The sequence below is a fragment of the Talpa occidentalis genome, unplaced genomic scaffold, assembly GCF_014898055.3.
Source record: "Talpa occidentalis isolate TD23 unplaced genomic scaffold, MPIMG_talOcc4v2.1 talOcc4.4, whole genome shotgun sequence".
NCBI lineage: Eukaryota > Metazoa > Chordata > Mammalia > Eulipotyphla > Talpidae > Talpa > Talpa occidentalis.
In genome coordinates, this window is record NW_023604295.1 from 86,705,685 (window position 1) to 86,721,264 (window position 15,580).

Sequence of the window (15,580 nt, forward strand, 5' to 3'; positions counted from 1 at the left end):
TACACAGAAAATTACAAATTAATGGGTGAGAGAAATTAAAGAGTTAAATGTGGAGGAATTTGATGTTCATGTATTAGAAGACTCATTATTTTTATGATGGAAGAATTTTTAATTCTTCCTAAATTATCTACAGATTCCACAAAATCCCAATAAACTGATTCTAAATTTTAAATGGATAGGTAAATAACTCAGAACAGTCAAAACAATTTAGAAAGAAAAGAACAAATTTGAGGACTTAAACTATCCTATTTCAAAACCTGCAGTATAAAACTATAAAAATCAAGGTAGTATAGTACTGGCAAAAGAAATTCATATGCAAGGGCAAAAGTAATCAAAATGGATCATAAAACTAAATGTTAAAGCTAAGTATGTAAAATTTCTAGGATAGAACAAAAGGAAAAATCCTCATTACTTTGGGGTAGGCATAGAGTTCTTAGATTAGACAAGAATCAGCATTTTAAGTAGAATTTTGAAAAAAAGAAAATAAAATTTTCAAATTAAAATATTCTGCTGAAAATGAAAAGGCAAGTCACAGGCTAGGAGAAAAATATTTTCAATATCTATATCTGATAAACATTTATATACAGAAATTTTACATGCAAAGATATTATAATTAGATATAAGAAATCAAACAATCTAATTTAAAATGAGCAAAAGATTTGGAGAGACAATTCACAAAAAAAGAATACTTTGGAAAATATTTTGGCAGCCTTTAAAATCAAGTTACCATACATTTACCATATAAGCCATTACTAGTAACTTATCCAAGAGAAATGAAAACAACATGTCCACAAATGTCATGCAGGCTTATCGTGCTTGTGCTTGTGCGTGTGCGTGTGTGTAATAATTCCCACTAGAAAGCAGCCCAGATATACTTCAACAAGAATGGATAATCTGTGGCACATCTCTACAATGAAATATCACTCAGCATGGCCTCCCTGGTGGCACAGAGGTTAAAGTCTCAGCACTATGAAGCTACGGCCAGCCACTGCCGCACAAGTTCAATCCCCTGCCAGGAGCTAACCCACATAGCGCAGCGGACCTCTCCTGTCTCACCTGCTGCTCCCCGCAACAGTGTATTTTAGTAGAGCTGCCTGCTCTCATCCCTACTCTGTCTCTAGTGAATCCTCTCACCCTCCGTTCCTCTGGCTTACACCCCAAGTCTTGTATGCATAGATAAATCTTAAATAAAAAAACAACAAAAAACCAAATACCACTCAGCAATACAATGCGATTAATTACTGATGTTCTACATGTATGAATCTTCAGAAACATTGCTTTGATCAAAATATGCCAGGCTGAAAACATTAATTCTGCATGATTTCATTTACATGAATTTCAAGGGATTTTGTGGAATCAAAAAAGATAAACTCATGCCATTTGCAGCAACATGGATATTGCTGAAAGGGCTCATGCTCTGTGAAATGAACCAGAAAGAAAAAGAAAAATACCGGATGATCTCACTCATAGCAGGAATTTAGAAGACCCAAATAAGGAATCAGGAAAATGACTAATTATGATAAAAATCAACTGGTAACTATAAACCAGAGACACACTATGAAGGCGGGAATGGGGAGAAAGGAGTAGGATCAAAACAAGGGTGGTGGGAATTTTACAGGGACTATAACAAAGATGAAAATGCATACATTGTGCAAAAATGAAAAATGATGTAAAAATATATAAAATAAATAAAAAATAAAACCGGTGAAGTGAAAAAATAGAAATATAAATAGCAGTTGGTGTTTCTTACAGGTGGAATATAGAGAAATCACACAAAGGCTCAGATAAAAACAAATATTAAAACCAACCCTTGAAAGCTGGTCATATCTGTGGCCTCCAGAGGAGGAGAGGGAAGAGAGAGATGGGGAGCAATATGGACTGTGGTGGAGGACTCACCGGGGATTTGGTGGAGAGAGTGCTATAGTGACTACACTTGAGGGGGAAATCCTGTACTGTCAAAATACTAACAAGGATGCAAAATAATGGAAATGCAATTAAAATATACTAAAAAGATTTTGATAAGGTGTTTTAAATTACATGAGCTGGATTATCATAGATACTATCATATCCCAAGGTCTAAAATGTATCTAATCAGCTTTCCTCGGCTGTCGCTAAGGTGCTCGGTCCTTCCGAGGAAGCTAAGGCCGCGTTGGGGTGAGCCCCTCACTTCATCCGGCGACTAGCACCGCGCCCGGCAGCGTCTGTCCAGCCCTCGCCCGCACCATGGCTTCGGTCTCGGAGCTCGCCTGCATCTACTCGGCTCTCATCTTGCACGTCAACGAGGTGACAGTCACGGAGGGTAAGATCAATGCGCTCATTAAAGCAGAGGGTGCAAGTGTTGAACCTTTCTGGCCTGGCTTGTTTGCAAAGGCCCTGGCCAATGTCAACATTGGAAGTCTCATCTGCAATGTAGGGGCTGGTGGGCCTGCCCCAGCTGCAGGGGCTGCCCCTGCAGGTGGTCCTGCTCCTTCCACTGCTGCTGTTCCAGCTGAGGAGAAAAAAGTAGAGGCAAAGAAAGAATGTGAGGAGTCTGATGATGACATGGGCTTTGGTCTTTTTGACTAAAGGTCTTTTGTAACACGTTCAATAAAAATTTGAACTCTTAAAAAAAACCAAAAAACAAAAATAAAAAAAGAATAAAATGTGTCTAATCATTTCCCAGAACTTTTGGTCAAAATGTGAGGAGGAAATAGAGCATGGCCTCAGCCAGATGTCTAAGCAAGCTTTCTATGGGCAAGGACATATTTCATTTGTTTAATCCTCACAAGCAGTCTAGGGTTTAGTTTTCTCAGATTACATTTACACATCAGAAAACTCAAGAATAAAGCATGTGAATATAAATGTGAACTCGACTTCCTTCCTTCCTTCACAGATGACTAGGTGCCAGAAATGCAAATGTTAGTCCCTGTCTCTCAGAATTTATCTTCGAGGGTGACCTGGTTTGAAGTTTCCCAGATATCAAGGGCACCAGGGGCCCATCCAGGTGTACACCACTCCACGCAGCTTCTGGCTTTCAGCCTGCCTCCCGCCCCCTATTTCCTATTCACTTTAAGTCTTGCCTGTAGTTCCCAGAAACCTACCGCCCTTTCCCCTCCTGCCCACGAGAGACTCCCTACCTCCCATGCTGACATTCCTGAATATCCAGGGGTAGAGGCTTGTATCAACCAGTGTTTCCTCCCAAGGTATGATTATCTGAGCAGAGAAAACCTCCAGGAAAGTTGCATTCCTGGAGGAGTCAGCTGTCAGCACAGCCATTACTTAATGCTGAATGGGATGGGCTCAGGAGGTGAAGTCAGTGAAAACTCCAAGACTTACAGGTTTGGAACTGAAAGTTGCTGGAAGAAAGGGGCTGGCTCTGTTTCTGCAGTTAATACCAAGTCATCACTTGTTCATTCTCTCCAGAGAACAAGGACAGGGCAGCCTTCAGGAGTCCCATTTAAAAAGAAATTGATATTCCTGGGAAGGGGTTCCTTTCAATTCTTCTCAATGAGTACTAAACAAGGACAGTCAAGGAGGGACATCATGGAATGGGACAAGGGAGAAGAAAGGGAAAGAGTGCTGGCTAGAGGAAAGTGGGTGAGCCAATGGCTACTGGGAGGGTTGACAGCAGTAGGTTCTTGTGCCAACCATCTCAATTCTTAAGCTGATGTCATAACATGAAAGCCTCTTGTGTTCAGGGCAAGAATCATGGGAATGTAAAGAAACTGATTTTTTTTTTTAAGCAATTTTTTCTTTTTCTTTTTCTTTTTTTAGATTTATTTATTTATACAAGAACTGGGGTACAGGCCAGAGGCATGGGAGGGTGAGAGAATTCACCAGAGACAAGGCAGAGAACAGAACAGGCAGACGACCGAAAACACTGATGAGGGGAGCAGCGGGTGATGCAGGAGAGGTCTGCTGCGCCATGTGGGTATCTACCCAGCCATCAGGGATAGAAACCGCACTGCAGAGTCTGCAGATAGCTTCACAGCGCTGCGCACAACCCACTGTGCCACCGGGGAGGCCCAAGAAATTGATTTTCATGGAGAGTCAACACAAGGTTGGCAAAGACAATAGAACACATGGGTACTATGCTGCTGATCTTCACGGTTGACCTTAGAAGTCATGCTGCATAAGCTATATGTTACTGATGCCAGGCTGAACTACTTAGGAAACATCCTGACTTGCTCTTGTAAAGAGAATGGGTCCAGTCTCCATCTGGCGGAAGGTAAACACATAGAAGTCCACTGCTCATTTGTGAACTCTCACACTTTTCATCCTCAGGGTACTTTGACCTTCTTTTTCTTGCTGCTGATGCTGCTTCTGAACCAGCCCCCACTCTACCCATATATGGACTTCTGACCTGCATTCCCTCAAGTTATTCTTGATTCAGAAGTAACTCCAAACTCAGCCAGGTCTCCAGGAAATGTCCAGGCCTCATACTTTTTGAGGCTATTATTTCCTGGTTTCTACCAATACCTGAAACATTGCATCGTAAATCAACTCACTTAGTTCTCTCTTCCTTCTTCTCAGAGCAAACTATTAGAGTAAGTCTTCCTCAATCACTACTTATTTTTATTCCATTCTAGGTATTTGACTCAGTATTTTGACAACCAAGAAATGAAAGAATTAAACCCCTGCTTTTTTATATGAATTATAGCTCAAAGTAACTGAACAGTTGATCAGGACAAGTTTCTCTGTTGAGAAATGCTTTACTAATGAGTGAGAAGAAATGATAGAATTAATAGGCTAATGGGTCTAGGCAATGATTATCAATTCTGCTAACATCACAAATTAGACACAACCAGACATTATGTGATGGAAGAATATACTACTGTACATGAATATGGATAAAATATTGTACAAAAATTGTAATTATAATTGTAATTGACCTTATCTTGACCTGAATTCAAAGTAATGGTGTAATGATTATTGAAAAAAATTGTTACACAGGCATACTGAAATATAATATATGTAAATGGTGGATGATATTATATCTTGCATTTCTTTCAAAATAATCCAGAGGATCATGGAGAAAGTGGGTACAAGTGTAAATAATACAACGGTCATGAGTAGGTATTTGTTTGCATGGGATAATAGTTACATAGGAATTCGTTATACTGTTTACTTTTGTACATGATTGAAAATTGCCACAATGGGATAATTGAAAAAATTGGTGAGATAAACCACTGAAAGAATGGACATGGAATATACAACTTCCTACCCATTAAAGGGATAAAAACAAATGAGAAAATGATCAATTTAATAAAAGCCAGAAAAAGGGAAGAATCCAGAAAATACTTTAAGGAGAAAACACAAAATAATATGGTAGAAATGCATCTATATGACAGTAATAATAACAAGTCAGTACAGATTAATTTACTAAAAGATTTTTCAATCCAATTTGAATTTTTAATAAAAATTATGACTTTTTTTTACAATAGAAATTCCTTAAATTAAAAAAAGCAGAAAGATAGATACAAAAATATCTACTAGACTGAACAAATGGTAGTAAACAGAAATTAGGTAAAACCATTAAATAACCTAAGAGCTGAAACAGATAGGATTAACAACAAAGTGATCACTGGTGACTGATGAGAATAGTTTGGGGAGTGCTAGAACCCCAGTCACACTGGGTGTGACAAGTAGTAACTGGAAATGAAAAGAAGTAGCAGAAAAAGCAAATGGAGGAGGCACATTGCCAGCTAAAAGAGGATTACTTATTTACTTACTTTTTAAAATGGTAAAAGTCAATTTTATTCAGGCACACTAGCAATAGGGCAAAATAGACTTCAGCAAAGAACTGGCTCTATTATAAATACAGGAAGGAAAAGTGGGAATTTGTAGTCAAGGAGCAAGTTGAGGGAAGGATTGGTGGATGGAAAATTATTAAGGGGAGATACCAAGGGTAGAGAGATTCTTGCTAAACTGATCTAACAGGATTCTTTCTTATTTATTGATCATTTATTGATTGAGTCTATACAAATAGTGAAGTGATGATGCCAGAGGAGAGCGCAAAGTAGAAGAGATAGGGGAGAAAGAGAAAAACAAGCAGGGGAGGGGAGAAAGCAGAAGACCATGAGATCCAGAGCACCAGAAGAAACATTAGCAGACAGACACCTATTTTATTTTATTTCTATTTATTAATTTGTCATTACATAAACAATACATGAATGCATACTCAGAAACATCAAACATTACAGTTAAAGCTAATGCACTCTTTCAAGCTACAGTTTACAGTTTGGTTAGTATCCTTCCAGACCCTCCCTCTACATTTTTATTATACACCAACAGGTACTTAAAAAGTGTACTATATAGTGTTTGTGTGTGAATGTGTGTGATACGTCTTTTAACATCAGTGGCATATGCATTACATGTATTGTCATTCAACTTTTTCCCAAACTTTTAAAAAACTTAAGATTTTAAATATCTTTTCATGTCAGTATATGTAGGATTCTCATTCTTTTTTAGTGATGCCAGGCACTTCGTAATATGTACCATGCTCCATCTTCTTGGTGGTTTTGTTTTTCCAATTTTATACTCTTACAAAGGTACAATTGACATCATTGTACAAGCTGCCTGGTGAACACAAGTATGTAGAGTGTATTTCATTAAAAGTTGAAATTGTTAGGTCACAGGACATGAGAATTTTAAGTCTTAAAATGGCCAGTTTATACACTCACCAGCAACATGGGATTTCCTTACCAGCTCTTGGTTTATATATATTTTAAACATTTGCCAATTGAATCTGAGATTTCTTACATTTTAATGCACATTTCCCTCATTGTGCTGAGGTTGAATATCTCTCCATAATCTCTTTGTGAAACATTTTGCTTATGAACATTTTCACAGGAGAGGGTGGAAAATTTCTCAATTTCTAAAAGGAATATATGACTCAAAAGTATAACATTCAGTTCTAGTCTAGCCAGAATTAATTTTTTTGTGAGTTAGAGAACAAAATTATTTTTTTTTTCCCTTTGTGGTTATGCTGTCCCAAATACTATTTGTCAAATAATCCATTCTTCCCTTACTGATTTGAAATGCCACTTTTATAATTTGCTCAATATGTATTTGTGTTTGTTTCTAGATTCTCAGTTTTATCACAGATTTATTTTTGGCATAAGTCACCTGAGTTATTCTTAACTTAGTTCACTTAATGGTAGCTGATGTTGTCAGCCAAGATAATCAGCGTATTGCTAATAAGACAATAGATGATATAATTTACGACACACATATCCTATTCTAGTTAAGCTTGTTTTAAATCCACTCCATTATATATACAAACACAGAACAGTAAAGATATGCATAAATCTCTCTCAGATGAACTCTTTTTTAGGGGACATCTCACAGTTCCAACGTAGAGAAGGGAGGGTTTTTATCAGTTCCCCTCCTTCTAGAACTATTAGTTGACGATGTTAATGCTTGTTGGCGATTTAAAGTTGTTTCCTGGAAATGTCTAAGGACTTCATATAGCATGGCAATATTAGTGTTGTTTTACATGAATTTTTTATTCAACAAATGTTATCAGGTCCACAAACTATGACATGTACTTTGAATAAACAATATGGCACTTAAGACTTTATTTTTACACTGAACTATAAGATCCTAGAGCATAAAAATCATGTCCCATTCATTTTCCTATCCCCAAATATCTAGTACAGGGTACAGCACCAAAAGTGAAATAGAATTGAATTGTAATATTTTCATAAAATAAAAAATAAAATCCAAAATTTCTCAAAATAAAACCTTCGCTTTAGGGGTTTTACAAAGCTTTACATACTTTATTTTTATCCATCTGTCACCTGATTAAAATATATACATAGCGACACTAGAACTGGACAATGCTCTGATGTTATTTCACGTTCAAGTCTGGGGTAAATGTTCCCTCCCTGTCCATGGACTTCCTTGGGAATGATCTATCTTAGGATACACTGCTTGCCTGTGAAGTGACAGCAGAACTGTGACTTGGAAAACATTTCGGATTGCAGTGGGCAAGGATGCTGTAAAATTGTTATGTAGAGTAGTGTATTAGGCATGCAAACAAGCAAAGTGAAAAGCTGCACTCAATTTTTCAAATGTAAGCATTGGACTGTGGCATTTACCTCGTTTAAAAAATATTGGTTATTTTATGACCTACATTAGCATATTTTTTCCTACCCTCTTTCAAAGGGAACTTTGGCTTCTCTGGGCAATGTCTTACTTAGTTCATAAACTTAGACGGTCTCTTTATACTAACCTATGAGAGCAGACACCGAATTCCCTAATCCATCATTTTCTCTGATGAGAAGGAAAAATAAAGCTGTATCATCTAGGTATGTTAAGTTCTACAATCAAGAGGATTGTGCAAAATACCAGCTTCATACTTCCCCATGCCAAATCCTGAACATTGCTGTCTTTACTTTATTCATGATACTTCTATTATAAAGAGGTTATCTATGACCTTTAATTTGCTGTGTATAGCATCTCACTTAAGCATTTTTTAACAGTGAACACCAATTGTACCACTAACAGAAGAAGTATGTGCATTCAAAGACAGGTCTTGCTATAGAACAGACCTATTATAGAAATACATGAAACAAGGATGCACTTTGGAACATCCAAAAAAGAAGAAAATAGGGCACCAATACACACTACTAAACAATAAACTATTAGTATTGCTAGAAAATAGAAACATGGATTACCAGCAAAGTAGAATCATGGACTGGGGTGGAAACACAGATTACTTGGCTTGTGGTGGGAGAGATGGGTGAAAAGTCCTGTTTTGCTTAGACAGATTTATATGGAAAACAGCTTCTGAATCAACCTGTGTCAAAGAATGAAAGGCAGAAGCCTAGCAAAACCTACTGTGACTTGTGCTGTCAGTATCTGTGACAGGGACAGAATCCATATTGTCTTTTTTGAGAAACAAGGGATAGGCATTGAATTCAAGCTCCTGGGTCATGCTAGTCCTACTCACCATATAAGGACTTTTAGTTTTTCAGAGCTGAATTTACACAGAGACATGGAGTGACAGTCACGTTCCTCTATTCCTCCTACCCTCATCCTTTTGCTAATTCTTGAAATTCCTTTAGTAGAAAACAGACTTTGATTTCAGAGAGATATAGCTGTTAGAAGAAAATTAAAGATTTGGAGCAAGAAAGATGTTGGGGATAGAATATTCATTGTGGAGGAAAAAAATGGTACAGAAAAACCTGAAAAACTTCATGAAAGTCACCAGATTATCTAATATAACTGCATATTCACTTCTATTCTGGATAATTGTTCTCCCCCAGAAATTATTCCTCAGCTTCCAGTTTTAGTCCTGTAATTTTCCTCCCACCTGCCACTAGAAGTTTTAAAAAAATCTAAGTCTGACCACAATCCCCTTTCTTAAAATCATTCAATAAATCATTCTTGCTTTCTGAAGAGATGCCCAACTACTAAGCTGGGAGTGGCAGTCATTGTCCATCTGCCTTCTGTGACACAATTCTGTGGCTACTCAGAGCTTTGTGTATGCTCGCCTTAAGCCTTTGAGTAGTTTTCTTATGTACACTTAAGACTCAGGTGTAAACTTTTGTCAAGCCATCTATGACTGTCTTTATTATTGCATTGTATATGTTGTATTTCCTCAAACTGTAAACTGGATTATTGAAGAGAACTGTCATGTCATAAAGTGCCTACCACTGAGTTATAAAGCTTCTTTAAAAAAAAAAAAACAAAACTAAACACGTCACTGCAGATCATCTTAAAAGTCTGTTTTAGAAAACTAGCAATTTCTGGTTCTACAAAGATACATTTCCATGGAGAACGGATATTTTGGTAATTTTAAGAACTCCTCTACCCCCTTTTTAAAGGCCCTGGGGTGATTATTTTGGAATTTAGTGAAATAACTATCTCTGACCTGACATCTGTGGACCTGTGAATAATAAAATCTGTAACTGTGGGGGAAGAGGGGAGCTTAATGATAAAGCATCCTTAATATTTCTACTTAGCTCAGAAGAAAATATCCAGCTATTTCAGACATTAGGATTATGGAAGTAAACTGCATACTTAATACCTGTCATCCTTTTTCTTTTGTAAGCAAGCTGTAAATTTTATCAATGATCTAAAATGATTTTTTTTGGGGGGGGTAGTTAGTTTTCAGACATATTGCCATGTGAGAAAATTTTCTGCCATTTTCTGTCTGGCTAAAATAAACTGACACAAAATTTATGTGGCATTCTGGTCTGTGGGCATTGAGACAATTATAGGTGGCATTTCTGTAAGGCTGTGTCTCAACTTGGCATTTCAAATTAATATTCCTGTTATGTGGAGCTGGTGACCCTAGTTCACCAAGGTAAAACTGAAATTTATGATCCTACACAATTGAATTAGGGGAATGCTTGATGTGGTTTCCAAATACAACATATACATGCTAAAAAGCACAACAGCTTCCTCAACTTTAAATTTCTTCTCGACTTTGGAATGGGGATGAGCCTCACGAGAGTACATTTGGATATAAAGGCTTCCTTTCACATTTGGGGTTTATGTATGGGGGAAGGTTGGATCTCCAGGGATCCAGGAAAACAGGGGTGGGAATGGGAGAGAAGAGGACAGGCACTGTTGCACTTTTTGAACTCTGCACCGTAAGTTGAGTATCTTCTCATTTTATTAAAATGAAAAATTTATTAACATTTAGGGTCCTTGATATATATTGCCAAATCACAAGATGTACACAGGAGTGTTTTAATTTTCCACATTAAATTGCCTTTCTGCTATTTAAGATGCAACAATTAGTTAAAAGTGTTAATTTACACTTCTTTGATTATTAGAGGTTGAAACTTTAGAAACTGCCATTTATTTCTTCTGTGTACTATCCATGTTCTCTTTTCTATTGTGGCTCTTTTAAATGTAAACATAGTAATAATTGCTTTTAATTATCTTAAAATAACACCATTTCCTTTGTGATGATTACTTTTATGTTGATAGTTTCAATCCCCAGAACAAAATTTCTGCATTTTCATCAAAAAACCCTCATTTTTTTCTAAGACTAGTTTTTCTCTGCTTGTATTACTAGTTAGAACCTGAAGGGCACACCTAATGAGCCATTTGGTTAGTATTTCGACATGGAAGCTTCACTCTCTCTCTCACCTGTGGTGCTCCACTTAAAAATCTTATTCCACATCATTAGGATTGCTTCTTTAAACCTATGAACTGAACTTTTTATTTTTAATGGTACTCATTAACATTAAAATTATTTATATAGAATATATTCTGCAGTACAACCAGAATAAAAATATTTGGTAATCCCACATAAACAACCCTGATTTTATGCATTTAGTTTGTGGTTAATCTGATAGTTTTTATTTTAATAAAGAACACTTATTTATACTCTTAGCACAAAGAGCTAGCTGTTGTTGGTTCTCATTAATTCCTCATTCACTAGCTAGTTATAGATTCAGAGCATGTTAATTACTACAGGCACCTTTCTGAATTCAAGTAAAAGTTTTGGTAGACAAGGATTCCTCTTTAAATGTCAGTGACATAAGATGAGTATTGAGTACAAATATTGCTCACCATTCTTGCATTCTTTAAGTTATTTTACTATGAAAATCTAAGAACTGTCATGAAGTCACTAGTAACAGGTTTTCATTTAAGGAATTGAACTGTGAAGATACAAATCTAGTCAAATTAAATTTTGAACACATATAGAGCCAAATATTTCAACAAAACTGCAGTTTAATTTCAGAAAATGTGTTAAAATATATATTTATACATCAATTTCTGACATACACTTAATGTGTTAGTATACACAAAATGATGCTTTCTTTTGAAACTGTATTTATGAAATGTACATTTTAATTTAAATACTCAGTATACACTGCACTTAATCTGCCATGTTGCATTTATTAAATACATTAAAATCTGCAATGTAACAAAACATTTTCTGCATACGAAATTCAAAACACCATTTTAAATGAACAAAAAGATGGCTCACTTCATTTTTTTTAATAACTAGTGTAGAGTACACTAGGTCAGCTCCACCGTACTACCTGTTCGTTCTTTTTTTATTTAACATTGTTCACAGACTAGTACATATTACAATAAGAGTGCTGGATAAAAACATGAGGTACGAAAGTGGTTCAAAGATTATAGGTCATGCAGATCATGCTAGACAGCAAAGAAAATTGTGACCGAGAAAACACTAAATAAAAATACATAAAGAATGTGCATTATAAAAAAAAAAAACAACAAACTCTATTACACAGCTTTGCTTCTTTGGTTACAAAGTAGGTTGAACAATTTCACAGCTTTTTATTCCCACCCGGAAAAAAAAAAAAAAAAAAAAAAAAAAAAAAAAAAAGTCATACGAAATGTCAAAAAGCAGAGGAATCGTGGCAATTTCTCTATTAGAAAGTAGAAACAAATGAACAGTTTTCTTCATCAAAATAGCCCAATTATTTATTATACCACAATAACTGGTGACTACCTGTACAGTTGCACTATGTTCTTCATACTTACACTATACAAAATTTACATTCAAGCTGGGTCTTTACTACTGAAAATAAATACCAAAGGTAAATTGCCATTAGTGTTAGAAATATGCCAGGATTCTTTTGTTCAATTATTGCCTAAATGTTTTAGCTATTAAATGCAATCCTGTCTTTCAGTTTCTTTACTGATACTTATAATTATTCAAAAAAATTAAAAAAGTTCTGTGACATTGTTCATGTACATTATGAAAATAGCAGCCCTGTAAATAAATAAAACACAAATAAATGAAAACTTATATAGGCAAATGTTACTGATATTGAAAGAAAGTGGCTCTTTAGATGAACTGTTATTTATGTGATAGGAAGAGTCAGGGAAAATCCACGGGTAATAGGAAACACGGAGAGCCACCAAGCTCTTAAAAGACCCCACTCATGCGCACCAGGTAGAATGCAGATGTTGCTTGCTTTGATAACCACCATCTATTAGTCTCCTTGTGTACTGATGACATAGAACTGGACATCAACAGTGCTGCATGACATCTCAAAGAGAGGAAAAGCTCTTGTAGAATGATTGTCTAATACTGAAAAGGCCAAACACACAACCGAAGCATGGCTACTTGCTTTCGTATAAAGTGGAAAGAACACCAGTGGCACACAGGGATAGATTGCTTTCAGTTTTTTCTTAACGAGGCAAGAAAGCTTTATGCTGAGGAGACATTCGGCTGCTGTGGAGGTTGCGTTGGCTGCGGAGGCTGTGCTATCACTGCTTGCTGTTGAGAAGTGCTACCAGGATTGGCCTGTTGGGTTGGGAGTTGGGATAATTGATCATTGTTTGAAAGAGATTTTAACAGTGCATTTTCTCGTTCAAGTAAAGAGTTTCTTTCAACTAATTCTTTTATTTGTTCCTTTAGAACTTCCACTTCTTCTCTTACTGCATACATCAAATGGCTTTTCACCAGATCCTGTGAAAAACAAAATTAGGAATGTCAAAATCAGTGAAAGGGAAAGGTATTGCTCTTCAGTTGTAGCCTACTTAGATAAGCATGAAGTGGTTATATGTTAGTTTTCCTGCTTTTGTTCCCCCCTCCCCCCCCCAATGTCTCTACTGCATCTTGCCTCTAAAGAAGATGAAATGGAATAAATCCAGTTTCTGACTAGGGCCGCAAGCCCTGCATTTTCCTTTAAGGTTTTGAGCAATTTCCAAAAATCACTAAAATTTAAGTAGCTCCTTAAATTGTCACAAGTTTGGAATATAAAGTTTAAAATCACATGCTTATCTGTTAGAAAAAGAGAACAAGGGTATTAAACTGTCTGATATTACCCCAAGTTAGAGTACTGCTTTAAGAGATAAAAGCTGCCATTAAAGATTTTTTTTAACAGTTTAAGACTAGCAGCTCTTATTACAACCTATCTTGTTTATAAAAACTCGAATTGAATATTTTATACAGTATGAACAGAGTATCTTTAAGGGAACCAAAAAACTGACACCAGAAATCAGAACCAGAATCATCAGAAATAAGTGCATTTACTGAATCTGAGTAATAGTGCCTATAAATGATGCAAAAAAAGGATAATTTTCAATTAGACCTTTCATTTTAAAACTCTTGTCTCTATCTCTAATGCTAAAGTATTTGGGGGGACATAATATACTTTAATTACATGGCCCCCCCCTCCCCGCCCCGGGCCCTAACAATGGTACTACATGAAACGTGAGATGCATAAACAGGAAAATATTTACTGCATTGGTATTTCAAGACTAAAAATTCTCAATATTCTAGCATCTTCAACTAAACATCATTATTAAAAAAACATAATTTGGTCACCTAAATAAACATTAGCTATTTCTTAGAAATGATAAAGCAAGCACTTCACAGAACCAACGATATTTGGGAACTATAAGCTTTTACTTACCATTGCTTGTTCTATTTTGTTGTCAATGGCTACACCACCTCCCCCAGATGCACTGGAAAAAATTAGAGTATTTCATTAAATTATTCTAAAAAATGTAACTTCCCTTCCAGCTAAAAGTAATTAAAAACATTTGTTTTACTTAAAACCAGAAAGTAATTTAATATAGTAGTAAAAGTCTATTCTTGTAATTTCAGTACCCAGAGTTCTCATTTTGAAAACGAGGTTCTCAGTAAATAGATGACTTTTAAAAATCCTTTGTAGTTTCAACATTTTTAATTTGCCTATGACACAAATATGTTATTTTAAAAGTAATTCCCAATTCTATTTGGTAATTCTCAATTCAGTGAACTTTATTTAAAAGGATAAGTTTTGAATGAGCATACTCTTAAATTCTTCACTTACCAACTATATATCCTAATTGCCTTTAATGTGGAAATCCCAGTGATCACGTACTGCATTAAAATTCGGATGATATTTTTTTTCTCTACAGATTTGACACAGAAGGTTGAATAATTTTCTCCTCTCATATATTAAATATTAGGAGTAGTAAGGATCTATAGTCGTCCCTTGGTGTTTGGTAAACTCTGAAGAACAATTACTAGGTTTTTTCCCTTTGTAAAGACAAATCTGATACTTTAGGTATCAATACATAAGAGGTTTTTAAACACTTTTTATACAAAACTTTAAATACTATTCATAAAGAATATCCCACTTAAAATAATTTAGGTGTTAATGTATCTGAAAGCTCTTACTTTAGATGGTGTTGACCCCTCAATGTTATGTCAGATTGATGGTGTGAAATATCCTGTCTAATGTAGTGGTCCCTATATGTAATTCACAGCAATCTGGTTATAATCGTGGTTTTACTACTACTACAGTCATCAGCAAATCAACTATTTAATTTCTCTGGACCTTAGTTTCCTCATTTGTAAAATGAAGTGGCTGGTATCAATGCATCAATGGACTTTCAACTTCTAAATCTTTGAAATTTTGATCAATGTGGAAAACTTTAACAAGCAACCAATGCAAGACAATTGTAAAAACCCCAAAGCCTCACAAAAAGGGTTTATTGCTTTTTTTTGGGTAATTAAAATAAAATCAGTCAGCAAGTTTCCAGAGCATTCCCTTAGCTAAGGAACAATAAAATAACTACACTGCTATTCTTTGCATGCTGACCTAATAAACTCTAATCCTGACTCAGACCTCTTTTACAGCAACAGAGGAACTGGTGCAAAGAA

General features: G+C 35.7%; 2 protein-coding genes across 3 annotated transcripts in view; one reads left to right on the forward strand and one right to left on the reverse strand.

Moving 5' to 3' along the window:
• Positions 1–2,110: 2,110 nt before the first annotated feature.
• LOC119256898 (60S acidic ribosomal protein P1-like) lies at positions 2,111–2,604 on the forward strand. The gene has a single exon (XM_037524643.1). It carries the CDS (start codon positions 2,224–2,226, stop codon positions 2,563–2,565), a length of 342 nt encoding a protein of 113 aa, XP_037380540.1. The 5' UTR covers positions 2,111–2,223; the 3' UTR covers positions 2,566–2,604.
• A 3,145-nt stretch (positions 2,605–5,749) lies between these two features.
• TSC22D2 (TSC22 domain family member 2) overlaps positions 5,750–15,580 on the reverse strand; it is a 51,591-nt gene continuing 41,760 nt past the window's right edge. Inside the window, exons 3-4 of one of the 2 annotated variants that reach the window (XM_037525809.2) lie at positions 14,343–14,394; positions 5,750–13,393 (exon numbers count right to left, since the gene is read on the reverse strand). In XM_037525809.2, coding sequence (XP_037381706.1) covers positions 13,133–13,393; positions 14,343–14,394 — 313 coding nt within the window. In that variant the 3' untranslated portion in view covers positions 5,750–13,132. The remainder of the gene's footprint in view (positions 13,394–14,342; positions 14,395–15,580) is intronic. The other variant, XM_037525810.2, reaches the window with a different exon arrangement.